This window comes from Ischnura elegans, chromosome X, assembly GCF_921293095.1.
Source record: "Ischnura elegans chromosome X, ioIscEleg1.1, whole genome shotgun sequence".
In the NCBI taxonomy this organism is placed as follows: Eukaryota; Metazoa; Arthropoda; class Insecta; order Odonata; family Coenagrionidae; genus Ischnura; species Ischnura elegans.
This window is the reverse complement of record NC_060259.1, coordinates 12,656,180-12,682,751: the sequence shown is the minus strand read 5'-3', so window position 1 is coordinate 12,682,751 and position 26,572 is coordinate 12,656,180. Positions and strand designations below refer to the sequence as shown.

The 26,572-nt window shown below is 39.5% G+C and overlaps 1 protein-coding gene across 2 annotated transcripts in view; it reads left to right on the top strand.

Moving 5' to 3' along the window:
* The window catches only part of LOC124171349, a 140,311-nt gene extending 113,940 nt beyond the window's left edge, over positions 1 to 26,371 (top strand). For both annotated transcript variants that reach the window (XM_046550507.1, XM_046550508.1), the window contains exon 2: positions 25,347 to 26,371. In XM_046550507.1, coding sequence (XP_046406463.1) covers positions 25,362 to 25,751 — 390 coding nt within the window. In that variant the 5' untranslated portion in view covers positions 25,347 to 25,361 and the 3' untranslated portion in view covers positions 25,752 to 26,371. The remainder of the gene's footprint in view (positions 1 to 25,346) is intronic.
* Positions 26,372 to 26,572: the final 201 nt, after the last annotated feature.

Sequence of the window (26,572 nt, the reverse complement as noted above, 5' to 3'; positions counted from 1 at the left end):
TAATGACGAGGGAATAAAGAAATTGTGATTGGGTGAAATATAGTTGCCCATTCCAAGTGAGAGAAAGTGATTACATTGCGGCAAACCTCATATTTATTAACAAATATCTTCTTTTATTGTCAAGGGAATCGATAGCTGACGATAAAATGAAATAGAGTTTCCTATTCCAAATGAGATAAAGTTATAACATTGCGGCAAACTTCATATTTAGATAAAAATATCTTAGATATTTTTTGTCGAGAGAGTCGCCAAATGATGATTGAGTGAACTATAGTTGACTATTCAGAGTGAGAGAGAGTGATTATGTTACGGTAAAACTGATATTTAATCAAAAATATATTTTTTATGTCAAGGGTGTAAATAAATGAAAGAATGAAATAAAGTTGCTTATTCCAAGTGAAAGTGATAAAATTGTGGAAAGCCTCGTATTTAATCAAAAATGTCTTATTTATGTATCAACTGAGACAAAAATTGATGATAGCGTTGCCTTTTCGAAGTGAAAGTCGTAACATGGTGGCAAACATCATATTTATTGAAAAATATCTTATATTTATGTCAAGGTAATCGATAGTTGATGACTCAGAGGAATATAGTGGCCTATTCAATGGGGGAAAACGTGATAACATTGCGGCAAACATCATATTTACTCGTTGATGAGAGGAAAACAAAATAACATGTATAATGCGCACGGGGGACTTCATGAAACCCACTAGTTGGCGGCCGTACCGACACCAAAAAGGTGTCTGCACGACTACCGACGATCTCCCTTTTTCCCGTCAGTGCCGCACCGATCGGGTTCGTGCAGAACAGCACGACTGCTCACCGGGAGTCGGTAGGACGTCCCACCCGACGAATCGGAGCCGCACCGATCGGTTTGGAGATACGGAATACTGCCCCTGACCACTTTTCACGGTGGAGTACTCTTTATGTATCACTATCATTTACGCGCACAGAGCAGTAATGGGTAGTGTTAAGTGTTGATTGGGGTCCCCACGCAGCCAGCGGTCCTTGGGTTTCCAATCTCGAAAACATTTCGTCGACTAATCCCCTTGTGCTCTTACTAACGGATTGACAATGGAGAATACCTGATCGGGGTGCCGTCTCACCTTCCGCATCGTCTCCGAAATTTTGTTGTGAGGCACTGGGATCCGAGCGTCCAAGAGCCGCAAGATTTAGGTCCGCAATAGGGTGGTTTCCTATTGTTTTTTTATTGCCTAAATCGAAAGATTATTACTCCTGGAGGAGGCATTTCACGCTTTTAGATTTTTAACGACAATATCTATTTTTCAAGATTAAATGAAAAGTGAAAAATTTCAAGCGCGCGAAAACGCGACGGCTAAGTGTGAATGCTGGGAAAACCCCGTGTGACGTCATTCTGGTTCCCGCTGTCGGCGTGTGAGGTGAACTTGGGGCGAGGCTTTGAGAGCAAATACGATGCAGGCTGCTAGCAGGTAGCAGAGTACCCTGCTAGCTGGTATCGCTTGGCTTAAATAAGGATTATTAATACCCTATCAAACGAAGAAAACTTTCCGACCATAGGCAATTTTAATAGGTGATTACAAAGACATGTTTCCCTGAGCTCTGTGCCTCGTGCATGCATTGGTAATCTCAGACGATGTAAAACTCCTATCTACTCCTATAGAAACTAGGTCCCTGCGACGTCACGTGGAGCATAATCGCATGGGCGCCAATGTGGCCTTTTTCAAATGAGGTTAAAATTGACCGTTGCCATTCGTCTAAACTGGGATTTCTAAAACCAAATAATTTGTATATTATGAATACACTGATGGTGGGTAAGGAATCGCAATCAATGCATTTCGTTTTCTTTGATGAAGGAAACTGCCCTGTTGCATTTTTTGCATTTTGTAAAACATTAATTGATAACATCAACATAATAGATACAGTTGACTCAAGACAAAAATAACATCGAATTTTTTAGCGACTATCTTTTTAATTAATGACTCAATCTGCGTTAACACGTTTATTACCTAGCAGATTTATTCAATGAGTGGAAATGAGTGAGCAGGAGAAGTGGCAAAGGTTGTATTTTATCCTTGCGACTGTCAAATCTCCGTTGAGAAAAATCTCTCGTTGTTGAAATCAGAATGATAGCCCTAGATCATGAGAAATGATTACAACTCAATCGGTAACACTGATCAACGAAAAAATATTTTTTTTCTGTTCTAGTCATGTTTTTTGGTGATCCCATAGGTATTTTTCGCGCTGATTCCAAATCTGGGCCTAGATGTTTTCTTTCACGTTAAGTTTTCTTAGCATAATCGGATTAAATGAGGATTCAATGCAGTTTCAGCAAATAAATTGTGAATTAAAATAATGTGAAAAATGGGTACTTGGAATTTTCTCGCATATTTAGCTTCTAACGAATCCCTTTTCAGTGTCCAGCAGTAATCTGATAACATGTTGCTGAACATTCCTTGGTTCCGTTTGTGCATTTGTAAAATATTCTGGTGGAACCTTCTATCGTGTTTATCACTAACGGCGCCAAGGTTTGGAGGAATAAAGTCCATTGAATTGAAGTGAATGACGATGCAGTTACTTTTTAAAGACGTACAGCAGCCCAATTTTTGTGCAATTTAATTGTATTAGCCACCGGATCACGATAATGTTTAGCCATTATTTTTCCTAGAAAATCTCCAAATGCATTTTTGAATACCTTCCACGCGCTTTTTTCTATTGAACTCTTGCTGTCAAAATCCCGAATCCTTCAGCACTTCTTAAAAAAATCTTTGGCCCAATAAAAATTATTTCTTTGATCTGTGCCTCACTGAATTGAAGGACATTTATTTCAAATGAGTAAAAACAGCACCATTTTAGTACATATATTTTAAAAAATATTTAAAAGTCCTAATTTAATATTTAGAGGTGTCAAAATAATATTTTTAGTATCGTAAAAAAGTAGAAAGAGGACATTTTGGATCCAGGAGCGACTGCTTTACGTTATTGCTAATTTTTTTTCAAGTAGTGATTTTTCTGTCTATTCTTTCCCACTCGCAGGAGAAGCAACAATATTTCGTGTAGTAAAGCTGTAAAGCCTAGTAAAATTGCAGTTACTTGTTGCCATAAACTTTGCGTAGTGAAAAATTTACTACATACTCTGGTAAGATTCTTTCATGTCAGTTCCATGAGCTAATGCTTTCGAGGGGAGTTATATTCTAGTATGTAAGAAAACAGCCTTTAAACTGACGTTAGAGGAATCTATGAACAATCCCTAATCACATGTGTTGCATTAAAAATTAAGAGTATCCATAACAGAGAGAACATCATTGCAAAAATTAAGCTTATTTTCTTGAGAAAAAATTATTTAAATTCGTCATTGCGAGATCGATATATAGAAATAGAAATTTTTGTGTTTGGATCCAGAAATTTCCAACCCTTCAATAGTGATCCTAAGATTTCACTCTGTTTTTTAGATAAATTTAAATATTTCAATAGATCACTTGTATCCTCCTGCGTTATAAAATGAGGTCTATCAGATCAAAAATTGGGTCTTTCGAGTTTTCGAATCCTTCATTCTCACATACTTTCTGAATATTCGCTGAGATTAACATTTTGTGTGGTTCCGGCACTGGTAAATTTTTCAAGTGAGGGGGCTGATTCTAGGTTGTTTGGATCTTTTACTGTGTGTTTTGACTCCGGTGTTATTCCTTTAATTTCTGTTAAAAAAAAATAATAGTCATAAATATGATCCTTAGCTTCCCGCCGAATCATGGGGACGACAAAATTCATTAAACGTTTTCCATCAGTCCAACCAGTGAGAAGCCGTACACATCTGCTGCGTGCCACGTTAGGCTCCAATCCTCTATCCAGGTCACCCAATGGACAGTCAGAATAAAGTCTAAAACACTGTGTCCAAAAGGTAAAAGTAAGAGCCTTGAAAGTAATTTCACCGCATACGTAACAAAAGTTATTGTCGTAGTTCACGCACCGTCTACGCATGATGAAAGCAAAGGCACTTCACAATGATTACATTGTGATAGGCTGACATTTCCGGCGAGCAACATATTTCTCAAACCGTCTTCAGATGAAAAACACACGTCTTCACGCGCCGACAGTCACATACTTGCTTGGAGTGGCAGCTGATTATGTATTGCATCGAACAAAATGATAGGTTAGTGCAAGTTTAAATATGTTTTATCGGTAAAGGGAGGCATGCCATTGTAGAACAACATGTTATGACGGGAAATTTTTATTTTTACCTGTTCATGCTATTATTATATGTAAATGAAATAAATTACTACTTTCGGAAAAGCGAAAATATACATTCAGATGTCCTAAGGAGACTAGACATGATGGAAAGATTCTAGGCCTAGATTCGGAATCAGCACGAAAAATACGTCTAAAATCATCCAACAACGTCTTCAAGACAAAATCTTTGTTTACCAGTGTGGGAAGTGAAATGATTAAAAGCACCAACGCTTTCCTTCCAATGGGAGTGCGAACTACAATTATCTCTAGGGATTAAGCGGAAGTAAATTGGTAGATGAAATCTTTCACCCTAAATAGTCGTATGCAGGGGCGGTCTGGGGTGATTGTGGGACCTCGGCTGGGGCTCGTGATGGGACCCTCCTTCCCGGGGAATTCGGGGGTCCTCCCCCGGAAAACTTTAGGAAATAGCATGCCGAGGAAATGGATTTAAACGCTATTCTGGATCTTACAATCTAGAAAAAGGTTAATAAAAGATAGCAATTTCGTAAATACAAATACTAAAAAAATGAAAATTACACATCTTATAAAATTAAATCAAGTATGATCATAGAGTAAGTATATATACTTACTCTATGGTATGATGATTCTATTATCTATTTAGTGCATTTGTTCCTCAAAACCGCACTGAAATCTAAAAACCCTTTGAATTAACTTTTTTGAATAACCATTTCTAAAAGCATAAGGTTCTCTTTTATCTTATAATATCTTAATTTAATTTAATTTTTGGCAAAATTTTAATGCTGATTATGTTGTAAATAAAGCAGCTAAGCGTAGAATTTTATAATAGCAAAAAAATGTGGTTCAAGTAATCTGATTCTTTTTTATTACACTATTCATGTACTCTTCACGATAGACGCGAGCGTTGAGGGGGCCCTCTAATCTCGGGGCCCTCGGATATTGCCGACCAAGCAACCTGACCAGACCGCCCCGATCGGAAAACAATAAATAATTATAAATTTATGACCGAATGGATATCATCCATTTCTTCAATGGAGATTTGATAGCTGCAAGACTAAAATACAACCTCTGCCAATTCCCCTGCTCACTCATTTCCACTTATTCAATAAGTTTGCTTAAAAATAAATATGTTAACGCAGATTGATTCATTAATTTAAAAAATCTAAAAAAATTCGGTGCTAATTTTTTATGGTGATGTTATCAATTAATCTTTTACGAAATGAAAAAAATCAATTTGCTCAGATTCGAATCTCCCCCGTATCTTCAGTGCAACCAACATATGCTCGTGGACATATTCGTAATTTTGACAGCAAGAGTTCGATAGAAAAAAGCATGGAAGGCGCTGGAAGGCGTTTCATAACCGGAAAATAGGGATTAGGAAATCGAAGTGAAGGAGGAGAAAGTCTCCTGGAATTCTGCACAGAACACAAATTAGTGGTTGCCAACACGCTATTTAAGCATCACATGCGAAGAAGATATGCATGGAAATTGCCAGGAGACAAAGGAAGATTTCAACTAGACTATATTTTAGTGAAGCAGAGGTATAGGAACCAGAAAAAGGACTGTAAAAGCTACCCGGGGGCAGATATCGACAGTGATCATAATCTAGTGATGATGAAATGCCATCTAAAATTCAAGAAATTCAAGAAATCAGCTAAGAAGGCATGGCAAATAGAGAAACTAAAGGGGCCAAAAAAATCAACGGGCCTTTCAAGAAGTAGTGGAGAGCAAGATAGGATTAGATCAGACTGAAAAAGCAGTGGAGATTGGCTGGATAAATATCAAAAATGGGCTTCAGGAGGCTGCTAGAGAAGTTCTAGGGAGAAGAAACTGTGTTAAGAAAAAGCCATGGATCACGGATGAAGTCCTAGAGCTCATTGAAGAATGGAGAAAGTAGGTATAAGAATACGAATACTGAGGAAGGACAGGTTTGCTACAAGAGATTAGAGAACGAGATTTGCCGCAAAGGGTGGAAAGCCAGAGAAGCGTGGACGAGGAAAACGTGCGAAATAATCTCATCCAAGGGAAAGTGGAAGCGGCCTATAGAATAGTGAGGATCCATTTCAAGGAACGAAGCACAAGATGTAATACCATAAGGGACAAGAATGGAAATATTCTAAGTGAAAACGAAGACAAAGCCGAGAGATAGAAGGAATACCTGGAGAAATTATACAACGGATGCAAACTTAGCTAAAAATTATCGAAGAGGAAAGCGAAGTTAATAAGGATGAAATTGGAGCGAGAATCTTAAAATCGGAATTTAACGCTGCAATAAGAGACCTGCGAAATGACAAGGCCCCAGGATTAGATGACATTCCAGCAGAGCTTATCAGAAATGCAGGAGAAAAGGTCTTAACTCAACTGTATAAGACTATCTGAGATATGTACTTTACAGGAGATTTACATAGTGACTTCGAGAAGAATATCATCGTTCCCATACCCAAAAAGAAGTGCGAAGTGCGAAGACTTAAGGACCATAGGCCTGGCGACACATGCGTCGGAGATTCTGACCAGAATCATTTACAGGAGAATAGAACGAAGAGCAGAAGAATTCCTGGATGAGGACCAATTCGGATTTAAGAAAATTAAGGGCACAAGAGAAGAAATTTTGGCACTTAGGCTGCTCATAGAGAAGAGAATAGGGAAAAACAAACCGATTTTCATAGCATTTTTCGATTTAGAGAAGACATTTGATTACGTGGAATGGAAATCAATGCTCAGAAATCTGAGAGAAATCGGAGTGCTCTACAAAGATCGTAGAATTGTTCATATTTTGTATAAAAACCAAGTAGCTATGATCAAATGTGGACCCAACGGTGCAGAAGAAAGAATAAACGGTGTGAGAAAAGGGTGTGGAATTTCCCCTTCATTTTTAATGTTTGCATAGAGAAAGCCATCAATGAAATCTAGGAGAAAGCTTCGGGTGTCAATATCTACGGAGAAAAAATTAGTATGCTGCGATTTGCTGACGACATAGCAGTCATAACCGAGAAGGATTTGAAGAAGAGCTTGACAAATATGGAAAGGAAAATGGCCAGATGTCAGCTGAAAATCAACAAAAAGAAGACTAAGATATTAGTTTGCAGCAAAAGAGAGGAGGCTAAGACAAAGATTAACCTTAGAAAGCATAAGCTTGAAGAGGTGAAAGAGTTTTCTTACCTGGGAAGCAGAATTACCAACGATGGTCGAAGCAAGACAGAAATAGTCAGTAGAATAGCGCAGGCGAAGAGGTCTTTCTACAAAAAGAAGACTATTCTCACAGCTGAGAATACAAGCATAGAAGTAAAGAAACAATTCATCGGATGCTACATATGGAGTATGTTTCTCTATGGAAGCGAGGCTTGGACGTAGACTGCAGCAGATGAGTCAAGGGTGGAAATCGAGAGGATATTGAGATGTATTTTTTGACAAATATGCAAAGGAAAATGGCCTCGCTTTGAAATGTGGTGCTACCGAAGAATGATGAAGATAAAATGGATTGACCGTGCAAGTAACGAGGAAGTGCTAAGAAGAGTGGAAGAAAAGAGTAGCCTCCTAAAAACCTTGAGCAGAAGACAGGACAACTTAATTGGCCACATTTTGAGGCATGATGGCGTGTTGAAGACAATTGTTGAAGGACAAGTGGAAAGGAAAAAGGGCAAGGGACGGCCCCGAATGAATTACATAGGGCAGATTATAAAGTATGCAAAAGAGAAGAAATATGTCGCTATGAAAAGGCTGGCGGATAGGAGAGAGAAATGGAGAGCTGCGTCAAACCAATCTTAGGATTGTTGACTCATGATGAGGATCACTTCATGTTCCAATTCATCGCCTACTTAGGTTCTACATGGGCTTCATTTTGAAGGTTTCATTATTTCATTGATTGTGGGCTATTTTTCTGCGAATTTTGTGAAACTTTGTTCTCGCGCATATCAGTAATGGCATTAATATTATCAGGAATGAGAGGTCGTAAAAGTAGATTACGTCTCCGTAGGCAGAGCTATTTTGTAAATGCTTATGCAAAGTGTCATCTCTTTTAAAAGGAAAATAAAACCACGCGGCGGCCACTTAAATCTTCGCTGCCCAATGAGTGTTAGCTTGTTTGAGCAAATTGCGGTACTGGAGTCCAGTGTCCTCTCGACACAGTAAAATTCTAGTTTTAGGGTGGCGGTAAGCAACATTGCACATGATGCCAAAAATCATCATAATTTTAATTAATTATCATCCAATTACATATAATTTACGGCGTTAAAATTTTGCAAATGTCTGCAATCGTAAGCAACCATTATCATCACTCGAGCTTCTTACTGAACGCAAATAGCGAGCTAAGTAAATCCAAGCAATGTCATTAAAAATGCAATGACAGAAAATATTCATGGCAAAAGAGAAATAATGACACTAATTGTCGTGCTTTTATACTATTTTTTGCCAGATCACTTGCGGTGTTCGGTAGCATGATGTTATGTGTCGTCATTGTGTAATTGCAATCCGCAACTCAATGAGAAGTCAACATAATTTTTGCCTCATTGGGTTCGGAGTCTTGATTTTTGGGATTACTTTGATTTGAAATTGCTGAAACAACTGTTTGTATTTGTTATTAATTTTTGTTGTTTAATTTATTGTTATTTTACTCTTACATGCCTGATATTTTCTTTTTCCTATGCTTTATCACGAAGAGTACCTATCTTCAATTTCTTTAAAAAAAGCATTATTACGAGGGTCGTTCAATAAGTTCTTAGAATCTTCAAGAAATTACTCTCCCAGTATAAAAAATTAATATTGGCTAGAAAGTAGCACTCGTGACTAGTCAGCTGTTAAAGCTTCAGCTGTATCCATCCCATAGTTTCATTGTCGTTGCCGATTGAGGTGAACAACTTTCATTTGTTTTTAAAAATGGATAAAAATTGAGTTTTATGCGATGACAAACGCTTGATTTTGATAGGGTTGACGCCGAAAGATATCAACGCTAACTTGAACGAATTTTATGGAAGATCTGCTCCTGTGTCTGAAACTATTTAGAATTGAGTAAATGAGTGAAAACTTGGCCGTACATCCAAAACATTTACCATTGTTCCGGACGCTCTGTGGAAGTGTCTACCCCTAAAATGATTGACAAAATTCAAGACATGGTTTTATGTGCTAGACGAATCAAAGTGCGCGATATGGGTAGGGTATAGGTGGGTAAGAGTACGCAGTCGGGTAAGAGTACGCATGGAAATTTTAGACTGTTGGCAGCGCTGCAGGGAAATTTAGTTTTGGCGTTTTAGTTCGTCTACCACACATGGAGATCAAGCCACAATGTCATCGACTTTCCTCAATTTGCCTGGATTTTATGAGGTAAAACATACTTTTAGTACTTTTCTATGTAAAATTTATAACTTCAAACGTAAGAGTTTTAATAAGCATAACATATTTTCTAATAGTTTTGCTTAGTATTAAAGAAAAGTACACAATATTAGCTACACATGATAAAAGTCCGAGCTAAGTTTCTACATTGTGCTGGCACCAAGTGGCAATTCCGTAAATCATCACAAGGAGGGCTAAGAGTACGCAGGGTTGCGTACTCTTAGCCGCCCTGCGTACTCTTAGCCTCACAGTAATAATTTATGAGTAGACCAGCCGGATTTTTTTCCACTTCAATCGAAGGAGCATTAAAATGAAGTTCCAACTCCACACCCGGACCAATTGACTGATTTAGCAGCAGCACAGAAATCAAAAGAAGATCTTCAAAGATCTGTAAGCTTAATGACGGATGTTAACAAAAATTTTGAGTCGCCACGGATAAACTTGACAGCTATAAAAACAAAAAACTCAGATAGGCCTATCGTAAAACCCAAAGTAGTTGTAACATCGATTCTACCTTTACCCTAAATTGTAACAGGCCAGAAAAAGGGCAAAAAACCATCACAGAAGTCCGAAGTAATAACCTCTTCCCCATTCAAAAATATGTTGCAAGAGAGAGAAAAGGAGAAAAAGGAAATGGAGATGGCAAAAGCAAAGAGGATGGCGGTGAGAGATCTTAAAAGGAAAACTAAAGAAAACGGTAGAAACAAGCAGCAAAATAAAAAAAAATTTAAAATACACAGGCGAGTTTATAAAACCAAAATCTCACCCAACTGAGCACAAGTGCAGCTCAAACACTTCCCATTGAAGATGATGAAAGTTTTACCTGCCCAGGATGTGGAGAAACATGTGCAGATGTGGACTGGATACAGTTCGGCATGTGTAAGGAGCGGTGGCACGGGAACTGCACTGTTTATGAAGGCAGTGGGTCTTTTGCTTGCGACCTCTGCTAGTGTTTCTTCTTAGCCACCCATGTGCGTACTCTTAACCTCCAAGTAGGCCAAGAGTACGCAAATGACATTTTTTTCTAAAAAAATTCTCATTTGCTTGGATGTTTATGAAGTACAACCAAACCTTGTATAATTAGTTTTGCACTCAATAAATAACATTGATTTAAAATTTGAGGTTTGTATCTTTTATAAATGCTACGATATAACCCGAAATCCACTAGGCGCGTTCTCTTACCCTCCTTTACCCTAAGGCCACAGGCAGATCGAAATGCACAGTGGCTTTAATTTTGCGCCAAAATTTGGGTGTGAAAAAATATTGGCAAGATTCGTGCCGCGTTTTCTCACATTGGAGAATAAACTCAAGGCTGTTTTGGCGCATTTCCTTCGCAATCCTAGGGGTTTTCCGCATCAATTCATAAATTTTGATGAAACATGGATTCATCACTACACTATAGAGACAACTGGTAAACAATGGAATTTTGAAGATGAACGGTCTCTTGAGCAGGCGAAAATGTTGAAATGGGCCGGTCAAGTCATGGCAACGACAATTTGTAATTTATGCGGCTTAGTTATGTGAAAGAAAAGAAATACGTAGGCGTGAAAAGATTAGCTGATAGGAGAACTGAGTGGAGAGCTGCGTCAAACCAATCCTAGGATTGTTGACCAGTGATGATGATGATGATGCGGAATCATCAACATCAATTTGTTGGAAAAGGGAAAAATGATAAAAGGAGAGTATTAGGCATCGTTATTGGACCGGTTGATTTTAGAAATTAGGAAAAGCGCCCTCATTTGAAGCAAAAAAATTTCTTCCTTCAACAAGACAATGCACGGCTGCACACCTGTTCAGAGTCAATAGCGAAAATTACAGATTTAAAGTTTCAATTATTGCAAAATTCACCGCATTCACAAGATTTGGCCTCCGACGATTTTTTATCATTTCAAAACTTGAATAAATGGCTTTGCGGACAAAGGTTGTCGAAATTATATATCTCAGTAACGCGTTATCAATTAAGAGAATTTTCATTCATAGAAAATATTTCTTCGCTCTTTTGCCTTGTGGTGAGGTAATATTACTTCATTCGAGACTGCGTTCATGTGGTGGCTAGTGTCTAGGCTTCCTATCCAGATGGCCTGAATTTCAAGCCCTTTCAGGTACAACGAGTTCCCACTAAATGGTCCGTTCACTGGTGAACAAAAAAAGATTTTTTAAATGTTGATCGCACTCTATTTACCTTGTCTATTCGCGTTCAAAACTTTGAGGCACTTCAGTTAGTAATTTGCGATCATCGCACGAGAGAATCCTCTCTTGATGATATTCTCCGACTGAGACGGAAGTGAACCGAAAGTAACACAAGCTCATTATGGTAAATTTGTTGCTGAAAAGGATTAGGCATCTAATTCACTGTTACGGGAAAAGACTTCTGCAGGTTTCCAAGGAATTAAATTTACCCAACTGAGGCTACGGCCAATCAGAGACAGAATGGAGGGGAAAATTGATGAACCTGTACAAAATTTCCTAATTTAAGATTAAAAATTTTTGCAGGGATCATCCCACTTCCAATCAGCTGAGGGTTGGTCGCTAAGGGTCTCAGATTTCTGCAAAAATTTCTGTATGGATCTGTATCCACCTCAAAATAAATAACCCTTGACCGTTTTGCGAAAAATTGTACGTTTTATCCACATTTTAATTTGTTCGCATATTTGTTTTTTATTTTAAAACTTATAGAAATAATTTTTTTCCCGTAGCGGAATTTTAGTCAATATTTAAACTTTTGCAGTTTTCTCCCACGCGGCGTTCCGGATCTTCCATTATAAATGCGTACCGGAGGCTAATAATACAATTCTGTAGATGTGATAACTGCTCCAGACCGTGGTAGTACCGCCACAATTCAACGCCGCTAATATCAGTTATCCATATTATCAAAAATATGCTTTTGAAAAAACTTATGCAAAAGCTTTAGCGCATTAGAAAATTCAACAAAAATTTTATTTTTTAATTATTTTAAGTTAAAATGATAAAAAAATAATTTCGTAATCCAGATGCTATAACAGGAGATCACTATTGGCCTTGCAAGGAGTAACAAACAAGCGATAATGAAGACGATGTTGACGATGTGGAAATCGCCACAATCCCTCCTTCTCCAGACGAGCTGACGGATGAAGAGAAATACTGATGAAAGTGAACTTCCAGTGACCACAAATCTACGAGATGTAGCGGGCAAGTTAGAAGTCTTGACAATAGCCGGGGCATGGGTGATGTCTTGCTGAAGCGCCAACTTCAACATCTCCTATTTTTAGAAAAGTAAGCCAGACACTTCATGTGCTCCAGAATGGAGCGTGTGTGCGCCTAATTCTCATGGAGGAACCCTCCAAAAGCACAAACTGCAAGCCTTACATGGCATGGCATGGGTGTGGTGGATTCTTTTGGAAGAATTTTTTGATGATGAGATCTTATTGCTACTCATTGTCAGAGTAAACTGCAACTAAAAAATCCCCATTTCAAAGTTGACGAGAACGAATTGAAAATATTTTTGGGGATGCTTATGATCAGTGTTTATCACAAGATTCCACTTTAGAATATGTTTGGGGAAAGACGCCCGATATTGGAGTTTCTTTGGTCAATTATTCAATGCCTAAAATAGATTCAAGGAGGTCAAAGGTTTCTACACCTAAGAAAACAATACTTTTTTAGGTCAAAGTTATAAAACGTGTGAACTACCTTGATACCCTTAGAAATAAATTTCTAATATTTGGCATTTTTGATTCGCATCTCTCTATTCATGAGATGATGTTGCGATACTATGGTTCATGCTAAATGCATTCTGCTAATATGTTCATGCGAGGCAAGCGGGGTAAAATTTTGGTGCCTATGTGGCTCTAATGGCTATCTTAACCATTTTTCACTATACCTTGGGAAAGAAATTTATTTCCCTATAGTGGCATGAAACCAACGAGAAATGAAATGGCTATAGATAAGCAAGACAAAACATCTGCAACAAAGGCCCTTAGAGTGTTATGTGCGCCGCATCACGGCATCCCAAGCGCCGCAGGAGCCGCCGACTGCGCGGTACGCTAAAACCATCCATTTTATGTTTTGTGTTGCGAACGGACGCAGTTGGTTAATCTGGTTAGACATTCTAAAAGGTTTAATGTAATTTTGGTGTAAATATTTTAGAGCAACCCCGTGTCCTTCTTTTCATATTTCTACATACGGACAAAAATGCTACTGAAATCAGCGTCCACCATTTTGTAATATATGGACGATAAATATCACAAGAGAGTGAAGAAGTCAGGTTACAACAATTGGGAGATAAGTGTAATGGGCTCGCCATGCGCCACATAGGGGACGCTGCATTTAGCGCATGCAAGACACCCATAATGGTCTTTAATTGAGAAAACTTAATTAAAATTTAAAAAACAATAAAATATGACAATGATGGGTAAGGGCATTTAATGAATTCTGTACACATACAGTGTTACGCAAGATCATAGCTTTTATGCAAGCCATAAATCGTGGATCAACGATAATTTGGTGGTGAAATAGAAGGAATGATATGATTCAAGACACGTTTTTTTTTTTAAAACATGCGAAAAAATTTGGAAATAATAATTATAAAAATTATTTTTTTTTTACAAATTATCCTATCGAGATTCTACCAAAAATGCAATCTAAAGGTGTATTTGATTTTGCCCAAGCGTCCCATGGGCCTTTTTTTTTAGATAAAATCGATAGGCAGTATGCGTTATGCGCCTAAGAATATTTACGCATCCTGCGACAAAAAAGACCGAAGTACGATGGCAGTGCGCGATCCGCGCTCTCCCTCGGCCCCAGCGACCAAGTAGAAGAGTCTCCGTAAATGTGAATGACGTGCGTCATTGACATGACATCTCATTGTCAGTATTGCTGTAGCGTGGGTTACATGAATTACCATTATACTGCGATATTGTAATGCTTATACATGCGTTTTACAACTACTTTGTATCGATAATATCAGCAAAACTAAACAGGCCCATTGGCCGCTTGAACAAAAACACTAAACCTTTGATTTGCATTTTCTGTCACGCTTCGAAGTCAGAACGCGAAATGGTGTCAATACTAGGGTAACTTCTCTGTAAGTGTATCATAGACCTTATCCCCAAAAAAGAACATCTCTCTAAATGCGAGCGACATAGAGCGTAGAATGAGCCTTTTGTCTCATGCATCCAACACCTTTATCACGGAAAGTCTAAGGTATGGATGGATGAGTGTTATCAGATGACCAATTTGGGCACAGGAGAGAGAAAGGCACATGAGACGAGGCATAGGTATGCTGGCGTTAAGGTCGACCCGAGAGAAGAGATTAGCCAGGGGTAAGGTTCACACATGGTCTTCATTGACGCAGATGAAGCATTTATTAATCTGTCATTGAATATAATTTTTGATGCTTTAAAGAAAAAATTGGAGTAAAGTATAAGGACAGGAGAATGATAAGGAACTTAAGGCTAGAGAAAAAGACTGATAAGGTGTGGAAAATATGAGGACGAGCTTGTAATGAAAGTTGTTATTAAAGAGATAACGAAAGATTTTAGATAGCAATGCAACCTGACACTAAAAGTTTTAAATGCGTATATACAAGCAGCAATGCATGAACTCTATGAACGCATTCAGGGAGCGATAGCAGTACATAGGATCAGGATCCCAATGATTCTCTTCACTTGTGATATTGTGGTTTTAGCTGAAGAGGAAGAAGAATTGGCGCATGTTCTTGGAAAAAACTTTAAGCAGTAGCTGACAGAGGAGACAAGGATTATGTTGAATGGAGATTTTTATAATAACAAGTGAGAGAATCTGATTATGTACTTCGGAAGAAAAATAACATTAGATAGAAGGAGTTCAAAAGATAAACATTGCAGCATACATCGGGCACAGATAGCTTTCAACAAAGGAAGGAAACTTTTCACTTCAATGCCCTGCGAAAAGAAAAGCTGATTCACTCCTTTGTAGGGTGTGTTTTTTGTACAATACTGAGACCCGGACTGAGAGATAAAGATTAGAGGCATTTCAGATGAGGAGCAAAAGAGAGATATGCAAAGTAAGCAGGCAATAGCGGAGGACGAATGAAGAGGCATTAAGAAAAGTGAACAAAAAGCAGAGCCTAGAGCCAAAAAATTAACAAGTAGACGGGACAAATGTATTGCCCGTGTACCTAGGCATGAAGGTTTGTAAGGGATATTTCTAGCAGGGAAGGCGAAAGGTAAGAGATAGAGAGGGAGATCGAGGTCAGAGTATTGGACACAAATAATGAAGAATATAGAATGTGGAGTATTTTCAGAGAGGAAGAGGTTGACAGAAGATAGAGAGAGATTGCGGGCTGTTGTTTTGTGGTGGAGTGCATATCGGTAATAAGTCGGAACCATGTGGTGCCTGTGAGTAATCCATGTGGAAATTTAGTGGATCCAGAGATGGGCAGTATCGAAAATACTTGTATTTGAAATACGTATTTTCGATACTTTTGTAGTTTGTAATTTGTATCGGAAATACATAATCTGAGAGTATTTTGTATTTTGTAACGAAAATACATCTAAATAGTAGTTTGTATTTTTTAAATACATTCAAAATCAAAATACATGTAATGTTTTTCGTGCATAAGTAGAAAGAGCGTGCGACGAGATGGCAGGGATCCCGAATGTATCTGTAATAGCCTGCCATCTATGGGACAATAAATTGTCCCTTAATTTACTTCTGTAACACCCGTAGGCCCTTGTATACTTGCAAAACGTAGTCGCGTGCGGAGTATTTTTCGAAACGAAGTTGTGCATTGAGTAATTTGTGGAGGGGAGTTGTAGAATCTGACGCTGTTCCCAAAGGAGCAGGAGACATTTTTATCCATTTTATTTAAGACATTTCCCCATGGATAATGGTCAAATTCCCAGTTTCCTATAGATACGTTGCAAGAATGTTTGAGCCTCTCATTCTAAAAATAGTTCATATTTGAATTTATTTTAATTTTTTATTAGGTAAGAATTTCGGTGAAGGCATGTATTTCGTATTTTAATAGAGTATTTTGAAATTACATTTGTATTTAGTATCGAAAATGCAATATTGAGAAGTAATTTGTGTTTTGTATTTGAAGTACAGATTTTAAAAGTAATTTGTATTTTGTATCTAAATTACATTTGACATGTATTTTGCCCATCTCTGAGTGGATCCCGTCTCCACATTCCTGTGGATTTCACCAAAGATTTCCACCAAATTTACTCCTATTTATCTACCTGGTGCACCATATAGTTCTCACTGGAGAATTTTAGGTGCTGGTGATTGGCCAGGTGTGGTGGCTGGTGTTGTCTTCGCACATTTTGGGTCAGGGCTCAAATTGCGACCAGCTCTTGGATGGAACACCAAGTCCCTTAGGCACCTTCTGCCAATGCCGTTGTCGGGTTTCTCTCCCCCAAGGATGAGTCGGTTCTTACATTTTTTGGTTCTCGGTACCGGTCCGGTTCTTGGTTCTCGATACTCGGATGAACTCCTATTGTCTGATTTAATCGCAGATTTAAATGAGCAATTACAAGAAGTGAAAAAAAAATAATTTCACTAAAGATGTAAATTAGCAGGAAAGCTCTGTAGAAAAAAACTTAAGATCGTCTTCGTGATTTTATTTCCCACGTAAAAAAGTTTAAATAACACATTGTTAAAAAATGCATGATCGACCAATATGCCGCGTTACATCAGGCAGCCACTGATTCTTTCTCCGGGCTTTGATATAAAAAAATCAACATTTTTACCCTATCTGGGTCTTATCTATTCTTTTTTGGCAGAAATATTGCCTGCAGTACTGAACAGGCGTTCACTGAAAACAGTATTGGTCGATGTTGATTTTGAAATATGCTTGGAGCACAGTTAACATACGGCATTGAATCAGGAAATATAGTAATGGCGAATAGTGAAACTCCCCCAACTTCCAACGACATCATCCGTAAATTGTTGTAACTTGAGAGTCAGTTCAAAGTATATTCTGCATTCTGCGATGTACCTTAAATTTGTTGCGATGTAACTTTAATTGTTAACTTATGCGCATGCTTCACTGTTGCAGTTCTTATAACCTCAGCAATAAACTGCTCAACTCGCCGGTTCAGCGACCCCATGGATAAACTGATCGGCCGTAAGTTAACGCAGAATTGTAATGCAGTGTTGCAGTCTGCAGGATAACCACACTTTCCGATGCCTTGCGTAGGTTTATCATTCCCGAACAAGCTCTCGGAACACATCGTGCTCGTATGTCAAAGAATTATTGTATATGCAAATGATTTCAACGTACGACCACTTTCAGGCGAAACGATTTTCCGACGGCCGCCGCTCACGGCACGGCACACGGCGTTGCAGAGAGCCATCTCGTCTGAAGGCCGACTGAATTTCACGTGAACAGCGGCCGGCGACAAGTCGTTTCGTATGAAAGCAGCCTCAATGTAGTTTTGTTTGTATTTCATGCCGTAGAGGGTGCATCGGCGGGCCGGATTGAAACGGGTGCCGTGCCGTCAACGGCGCGAATCGACTCGTATGAAGACATCCATGGAGACTACAGAACTATGATATGTTGAAAGAACAGCGCTGTGCCGTGGACGGCGGCAGACGAAAAGTCAGCTCGTTAGGAAGCGGCCGCGGCTACGAAAATGTTACAATTTTGGCGAGAGCGACAGACTGACGAACCTTTAATGCGCGTGTTAGGGCCGTTTCACATGGACGTGGACGGTCCGCGTTCCGCGCTACGCGCGCGGGGCGCAGAGAGTGGTCGTCGTCATTTACATAGTCGCGGACGAAATCCGCCCGCGTCCGGCACAATGTCAGCTGTGTGTAGCTTGCCAAGGTAGAGGAACGTCATACTGTCAAGTGAAATTCAATCTATTACTGTAGACCAGGGGCCGTATTCTGCATTTCCAAACCGAGCGGTGCGGCACCGATTCGTCGGGTGGGACGTCACACCGACTCCCGGCAAGCAGTGCAAGTGGTGCGATTCTGTACGAACCCGATCGGTGCGGCACCGACGTGAAAACGGGAGATCGTCGGTAGCCGTACCGGCACCAAAAAGGTACGGCCACCGAATAGTGGGTTTCATGAACTCCCCGGTGCGCGTTGTACGTTTTATTTTGTTTTCACCTCATCACTGAGTAAATAATGAGGTTAACCGCAACGTTATCTTTTTCTCCCCCTTCGAATAGGCCACAATAATTCACTGTGTCATCATCTATTGATTACCTAGGCATAAATATAAGATATTGGATAATAAACATGAGGTTTGCCACCGTATAATGACTTTCTCTCATTTATGTTATCACTTTCACTCGCTTGGAATAGGATTTATTTCACTCTGTCATCATTTATTTACTCCCTTGACTTAAAAAAGATATTTTTGATTAAATATGAGTTTTGCCGCAATGTTATCACTTTATCTCACTCTGAATAGGCAACTATTATTCCACTTAATCAGCGTTTCTCTCGACATAGAAATAAGATATTACATATTTAAAGCTGGATGTTGATCTTTTTTATTTAAATATGAAGTTTGCCGCAATGTTATCATTTTATTTCATTTCTAATAGGCAACTATATTTCATTTTGTCGTCAGCCATTGATTCGCTTGACGATAAAAGAAGATATTTGTTAATAGGTATGAGGTATGCCGCAATATTATCATTTTCTTTCACTTGGAATGCGCAGCCTACATGTATTTCACCCAATCACAATTTCTTTACTTCCTCGTCATTACACTTCTTTTAATTACACCCAGCCAGTGGCGCAGCGAGGGGGGATTGTGGGGGATAACCCCCCCCCCAGAGCTCAGAGAAATTTAAGTTTAATCCATTTTACCTTATTGGATCAGTATTACTAATAGAATAGTGTTAGCATTAATCAAATATCCCTCAAAAAGCCGTAAAACTCGCCATTTTGAACCATTGTTCCTAAAATTTTTCTGGAGGAGGGCCCCCGCAACTCCTTACCCTGGTGGGTATGCAATACCCCCAAACCGCAAAGTATTAGTTGCGCCTAAAACCCCCCTAGCCTTAATTCTTAGCTGCGCCCCTGCACCCAGCTCCATATTTTTATAACAATTTCCTAACTTGTTCCTGTAATATAACATTTACATTTGCTTTTGAATCCTACGTTTACGTTCCATGGTATGTGCTTTTCGTTTGCTACGGTGCCAATGGCACAACCTTCCGTTGATAACATTTAGACGGAAGTTACTTAATGACAAATATTTTACCAAATTGATAATAAATAGCAATATACGAAACCAATATATAAAAAATAAAATACGATCTCATGGATAATTTCAATAATTCATTCCATCAAAACAACAATCTCCATCACATGCGAACTGTATTCTGATGTTGTAATATTGTTTCTTTCGATTCTGAAGGCACAGCATTACTACCACACATTATATTCTTCTTCTAAGTAGTCAACCCTTGGGTTGGTTTGCAGTAGTCATTCCATCTCCGTCTGTCTTCCGCCAGCCTCTTCAGCTCCAGGTAGTTATTGCAGCCTTTGTCCTTCATTACTTGGGTAATATAACTCAACCTCGGTCTTCCTCTGCCGCTCTTCCCCTCCACGGTGCCCTCTAAAACTGTCTTTACCAATCCATCATGTCTCAGTAAATGACCAACCCATTTATTTCTCCTTGCAGTTAAAATATTCCACAGGTCTGCTTTCACTCCCAGTCTATCCAGTATTTCTTCATTCGTAACCCGGTCTACCCATGAAACTTTTAACATTCTACGGTAGCACCATAGTTCAAAAGCATCAATTATTTTTTTCTCTGCTGCTCCTATTGTCCAAGTTTCACTACCATAAAGCATTATGCTTCATACAAAAGTTTTGAGTAGATTCATCCTAATCTTGATACTCATGTTTTTTTGAATCGTATATCTTTGTCTTCTTGTTGAAAGCTATTTTTGCCTGTTGTATTCTACTGCTAATTTCCCTTTTGCTTCTGGTATCAGTGGTGATCTTGCTTCCTAAATACGTGAATTCTTGTGCATTGTTCAGCTGTGTATTACCCAAGGTTATATGTGCTGGTATTCCTGTTTTACTTACAACGAGTGTCTTGGTTTTGGTCCTGCTTAACTTTAGATTGTATCTAGCCAGCGTGACTTCCATCTCCCTAAGCACTTCTTGTAGTTGGTCTTCACTTTCTGCCAAGCCTGCTAAGTCATCCGCAAAACATAGCTTATATATATTCTGCCCATGGACCTTAATTCCTGCTTCCGGTAAGTTGCTCTCTGCCTCGTCCAGTGCTCTTTGTAGGTATAAGTTAAATAGCGCAGGTGACAATGAACATCCCTGTCTCACTCCTTTTCTAATTTTGGCCTGCTGTTCATATTGTCCAAATCTCAGCACTGCAATTTCTTCTCTATAGAGACCCCAGATAAATCTTCTGTCTTTGTAATTTATCTTTGCTTCTTTCATTATCGTAAAGAGCTGCTTCCAATCAACACTATCAAAATCTTTTTCAAGATCGACAAAAGCTATGTAGGTGTTCTTTTCTTTACTCAGTCTTTTTTCTAGTATTATTCTAATGGCAAGTACTGCATCTCTGGTCCCTCGACCTTTTCTATATCCAAATTGGTCTTCGCTGAGGAGAGTTTCAACCTTTTCTTCAATCCGGCTTAGTACAAATGTTAGTCAGTATTTTAGAGGCATGTGTGACAAGGCTCAATGTGCGGTATTGTTCACATCTGTTGGCTGATGTTTTCTTTGGGATTGGTATCATTATACACTTTTGGTAGTCTGAGGGAATGTCACCTGCTTCGTAAATCTCACACACTAGTTGATATAGTGCATTATGTATTCCTTCTCCAGTCATTTTCAATAGTTCTGCTGGTATGTCATCTATGCCAGGTGCTTTATTATTCTTGAGTTTTGATAGTGCTTTGTCAAATTCTCCCCTCCGTATGCTGTCTCCTTCCTATTCTTGATTGACTTCACCTTCGTTCTCAATCACTGTACTTGTACTAATTGTCATATGTCCATCATATAGCTCCTCGATGTATTGTTTCCACATTTTCCCCAATTCATCTTGTTCATAAATTATTTTGCCATTTTTGTTCCGTAGTCCATTGCTTCTAGTTTTATGATTTCCAAAGAATTGCTTCACTATTCCATAAGCCGAATCCATTTCATTACGTTTCATATGTTCTTCGACTTATTGGCATTTTCCTTTCCAGTAGGCCTCTTTTGCTTTTATGGTTTCTCTGTTTATTTCGTTTCTGAGAGCCCTGTATTGTATTTGTGCTTCAACTGTATTATTATTTTTAATGTTCTTCTTTCTTCAATTTTTTGTACAAGGTCAGCAGTTATCCATTGTTTCCTGTTAATCTGCCTCCGCTTGCCTAATACTACTTCTGCTGTTGTTGGCTCTCTGTTTTTTATCATTTCCCATTTTTAGTTAATAGTCTTTGGCTTCTCAGTTCTTTGTTTATTTGTTTGTTCTTTGAATAAGGAAAGCACTTCTTTTTCTTTTAACTTTCCTACATCCTATTTAACTGCATACTTTGTTTGAAGCTTTTTAAACTTTAAATTACACTCTGATAAGACTAAATTGTGTTCGCTGTCAACATCTGGTCCGGCATAACTTCTGCTGTCTTTAATTTGGTTTCTAAATCTCTGCTTCACCAGTATATTATCAATCTGGTGTCTTCGTTGTCCATCTGGTGCTTTCCACGTGTACCTTCTGCGTGGGTGATATTGATACCATGTATTTGTTATTATTAAATGATATCGGGAGCAGAACTCTACTAGTCGGTCACCTCTCTCATTTATTTTGCCCAAACCAAAAGGTCCAACAATCATTCCTTCTCTTCCTTCTCCGATCGTGGTATTCCAGTCGCCCATGGTTATAACATTTTCCTCCCCTTTTATTCCTTCTATCAACTCAATCAGCATATCATAGACTTTCTCCACTTCTTCATCTCTTTCATTAGTAGTTGGCATATACACTTGTATGAAGATGGTATCTTTTGGTTTTGTGTTTAGTTTAACGAGGATTATCCTCCCGTCACACTGTAGGTATCCTTTAAATTTCTTTCCAGCTTCTTTGTTCATCACTATTGCAACTCCTCCTACTCCAGGTCTACCTTCAATTGTTCCTGTGTGTATTACTTTGTAGTCTCCGCTCCAGAACTCACCGTTATCTGGCCATCTTATCTCTGTAACGCCAATGATATCTATTTTCATTCTATCCATTTCCATCTTTAGATTCTCTAGTTTTCCTGCCTTAAGGAGAGTTCTCACATTCCAGGTGCCAACTCGCATATTCCTATTCTTTTTATTATTTGAAACGAAAGCTTGAGCAGTCCCCTCCCGGAGATCCGAATGGGGGACTAATCCGGAATATTTTACTAAAGCTTGTTCCATCATGACTACTGATACTTGAGACATCCAAGGATCTTTAATGCAGTAGTGTCTCAGTTCCTTTCTGCATCCTATGCCGTTGACCAATGGTAGGTTCTTCTGCCTTTAGGGGTAATTTCTTACCCCAAGGGCAAGAGGGTGCCCTAACTCCACGTACTGTGGAGGATGGTGCTTATCCCGGCATCCACTTGGTCCCCTGCCACTTAGCCCATTATTGAATGGTTGCCCGCTCTCCACCACTTGGAGGTGTGGCTCGGGGTTTCTCTGTCATTGGGCACTGTGACCAAGAGGCATTTCTCAGGCCCTCAAGATCTTGGAGAGAACACATTATATAAGTATTGTTAACAAGTTATCCAATATCGATTATCTTAATCCAACAATTAGTCGTATTTTCGCAAATAAAAAGATTTAAAACGACGACAACAAACTGCATACCAATGAATCTTTACTTGTTTTTACCCTTCTTTCATTGGTGGTAACACGTCAGATGACTTCTAACTTCGGATATAATCGGTTTTTCTCTGTTTGGGAAGGAGGAGGAACCGTACCGACTGGTTTGAAACCGAGGACCTTACAGAATCGCTGAAAGTGCCGTCTTCGGTAAGGAGACCGTTGTCGGTACGGAATGATGTCCAGTCGGTGGGCTTGAAAGGGAAACCGATCGGTGCGGTACCGACGAAATACAGAATACGGCCCCAGGTTAGAAAAAACGGAAGAAAAGTGCCCTTCAAAGGAGGTTTTGGATACACCCTCTTTTAGCATGAAGAACACAAAAAGCCGCTTTAGGGACTGAACTACGCGCTGATAAATATAAAATTTTCAATCGTTTTCTCAGTGCCAATTAAACTATCCATAGTGAAAAGACGCACTCGCACTGTTATCTCAGAGCTCGCTCTATTTCTACTGACAAATCTACTTGGTCCGCATCAGCCGTCCGCGTTCAGAGCAAGCCCACGCCTGTCTCTGTGGCCCGTACGCTCGCGGATGATCCGTGGGGCGGAGGGGCCACGCGGATGGCTCTTCCGCGTGCGAACGGTCCGCACTCATGTGGATGCTTTCATCAACGTCGATGGAACGTTATCCACGCGTGTAGCGCGGACCATCTGCGTCCATGTGAAACGGGCCTTTTAGCGAGTAACTCTCGAAAGAAAAGAAAACGTGGACGCCATGCAATCGGAAGGTAATATATGCGTTAGGGATGGTCGGATCGGATACCTCGGATCCCAGTGGCGCAGTGAGGGGGGGGGGGGGGGTTTGGGGGATAAAACCTCCCCCAGAGCTCAGAGAAATTTTTAAGTTTAATCCATTATATTTAATTGGATTGATATTACTAATAGAATAGTGTGAGGATTAATAATATATCCCTCAGAAAGCCGTAAAAATCACCGTTTTGAACTATTTATCTTAAAATTCCGCAATTTATAAATCTCGCACCTGACGCTTATCCTGGAGGGTATTTCATACCCCACACACCCGGTATTAGTTGCACCTAAACCCTCCCCAAGCCTTAATTCCTGGCTGCGCCCCTGTCGGATCCAAATATCCGCGGATATTGCCTTCATCGGATACATCGGATCCAAAGTCGCGGAAGACGTCGGATCTGGATCCGAAATTTTAAATAATAGCTTCAGTGAATGCAGCGCCCCATAAGGGTGGAAAGAGTTCCGATTCTCTCTTCGAATGCGCCGTCGCATGCAATTCTTGTCCTACTCATGAACCGTTTTGTTTGAAAGGTCTCGCAGAGGTTACGTAGGAGAATTTTAGCCGTGGAAAATAAAAAAAGGCAAAATACGACTGGCAGATAGTGTGACTCTTCCTAAGAGATTGAACTATCACCGGGGGAATCTCATCGTCTGGAATTTGAAAATGCATTTGGATCCGAAAATATCCGATCCGAAAGATCCGGCTCCAAAAATCAAGGATCCGATCCGAATCCGGATCCGAAAAAATCCTGGATCCGTCCATCCCTAATATGCGTTTTAAAATCTTTTTTCACTTTTTGGGCTTGAATACGCTGCGAATCATTTCGGCTTTGGTCGCCAAATTCAAATCCTCGCCACCGTTCCTAGCCGGTTCCAAAGTACCGACTTTATGCTATTGGTTCTCGATACCGGTTTCACAGGCCAAGAACTGGCAGTACCGAGAACCGGGTACCGGAACCGACCCATCTCAACTCTCCAACCTCCTTCCCTAACCTTCTGTCTGGTGCACATGACCTCAGAAATAGGTCGCCTTCCCCAAATGCCATGAGAGCAAAATAATTAGGCGCGACTATTAAAATATTCTCGCATGCATATCATGAAATGAATCTAACATATACTTATGTCATCAACAATTGTGGGACAATTGTGTATTATTTCAATTAATGCCTACAAATTGGAGTTATAGACTTAGCTTCACCAACTGGTCTTTTGCAGTTAAGAAAGAAATAAAATATCATCTTAGATTTGTGTAAATATGATCCCTTCAATGTCATCTCAAATTTACTCTTGTTACAGGGATTGGTAAAAGACATGGAGAATGATAGTCAGTCCACTCAAGTGGTGCCAATGGAAGAAGATGAGAACACTTTCCCAGAAAGAGCAGAAACGGCCGTCGTGTGCGTGGAGGAGGAGGTTGGGAAAGGAGAAGGAGTGGGAGAGGAGCAAGAGCAGATTGAGTCGGTGCACATTGAGCCGTTGGAGGAAGACATGAGCAGTTGCTACCTTGTCTCTGATGGGGAAGGTGATGGAGGCGTGGAGCTGATCGAAATCCACTCTGACTACAGCCTGGATGACGAGGATATGGAGATACAGCGGCTGACTCAATCATTGCAGGAGCTAGGCACTGGAAGAATCCAACGTTCCTTGATCACCGACCAGCCAGCTGAAGTCCAAATAAATGTGACTTTTGAGGATAAGTGAAATAATTGCAAGCTCTTTTTCACATAAATGCTCATTGTTCTTGTGATACCTTCAATGTTGTACTACTGTGTACTTACTTGTTCATAGACTCCTGCAGCTAACATTGTGGGCTAACTGTTGAGAGTCACATCAGTACCGAATGGAGATTGGCCATCTGTTGTCATTGCAAAGAAAGTCAGCATTGACCAGAAAGGGCACATGTGTAGTTGATTAGTTTACATGTACCAAAGTCTGAAAGTAAATTATGGCCAACATTGCGCTAGTTTCATAGAAAAGTATTTTATGTTTGTATGTGTATTTATCTGAAAATTTCTATTCTTTATTCAAATGAAGAAAGGGCATGTTTGTTTTTGATAGGATGATTTTGAGCAGCATTAATATAAATATGATATTTTGAGCCTCTTTCCACTACATTTCAACTTTTAAAAATTCATCCAACTCACTAAGAATACCTGTAACAGTGCGGGCTAAAGTGGCATAACTAGGAATATTCTTTGGGGGTGGATGGAGGGGCTGGGGTGAGGACCCCCTCAGGCAACAGGGGTTCAGGGAAAATGTTTTAAATATGACAAGCCTGGAAATACATTTTGCATAATTTAGGCCCTTAAAATTTAACTTGAAGCAGATGCAGTTAAAATATGTCCAAACTAGACAATAGTTCTAAATAATTTTGTTTTCTCTGAGGCTTTGGGAGGGGGGGGGGCGGAGTATCTATCCCCTCATCACCCCCATAGTTACGTCACTGATGGGTTGTGATTTGAGGCCAATGCTTACCAAAAAATAGTGTGCATGCATTGTCTTGAATTTAGTACCTCATACCT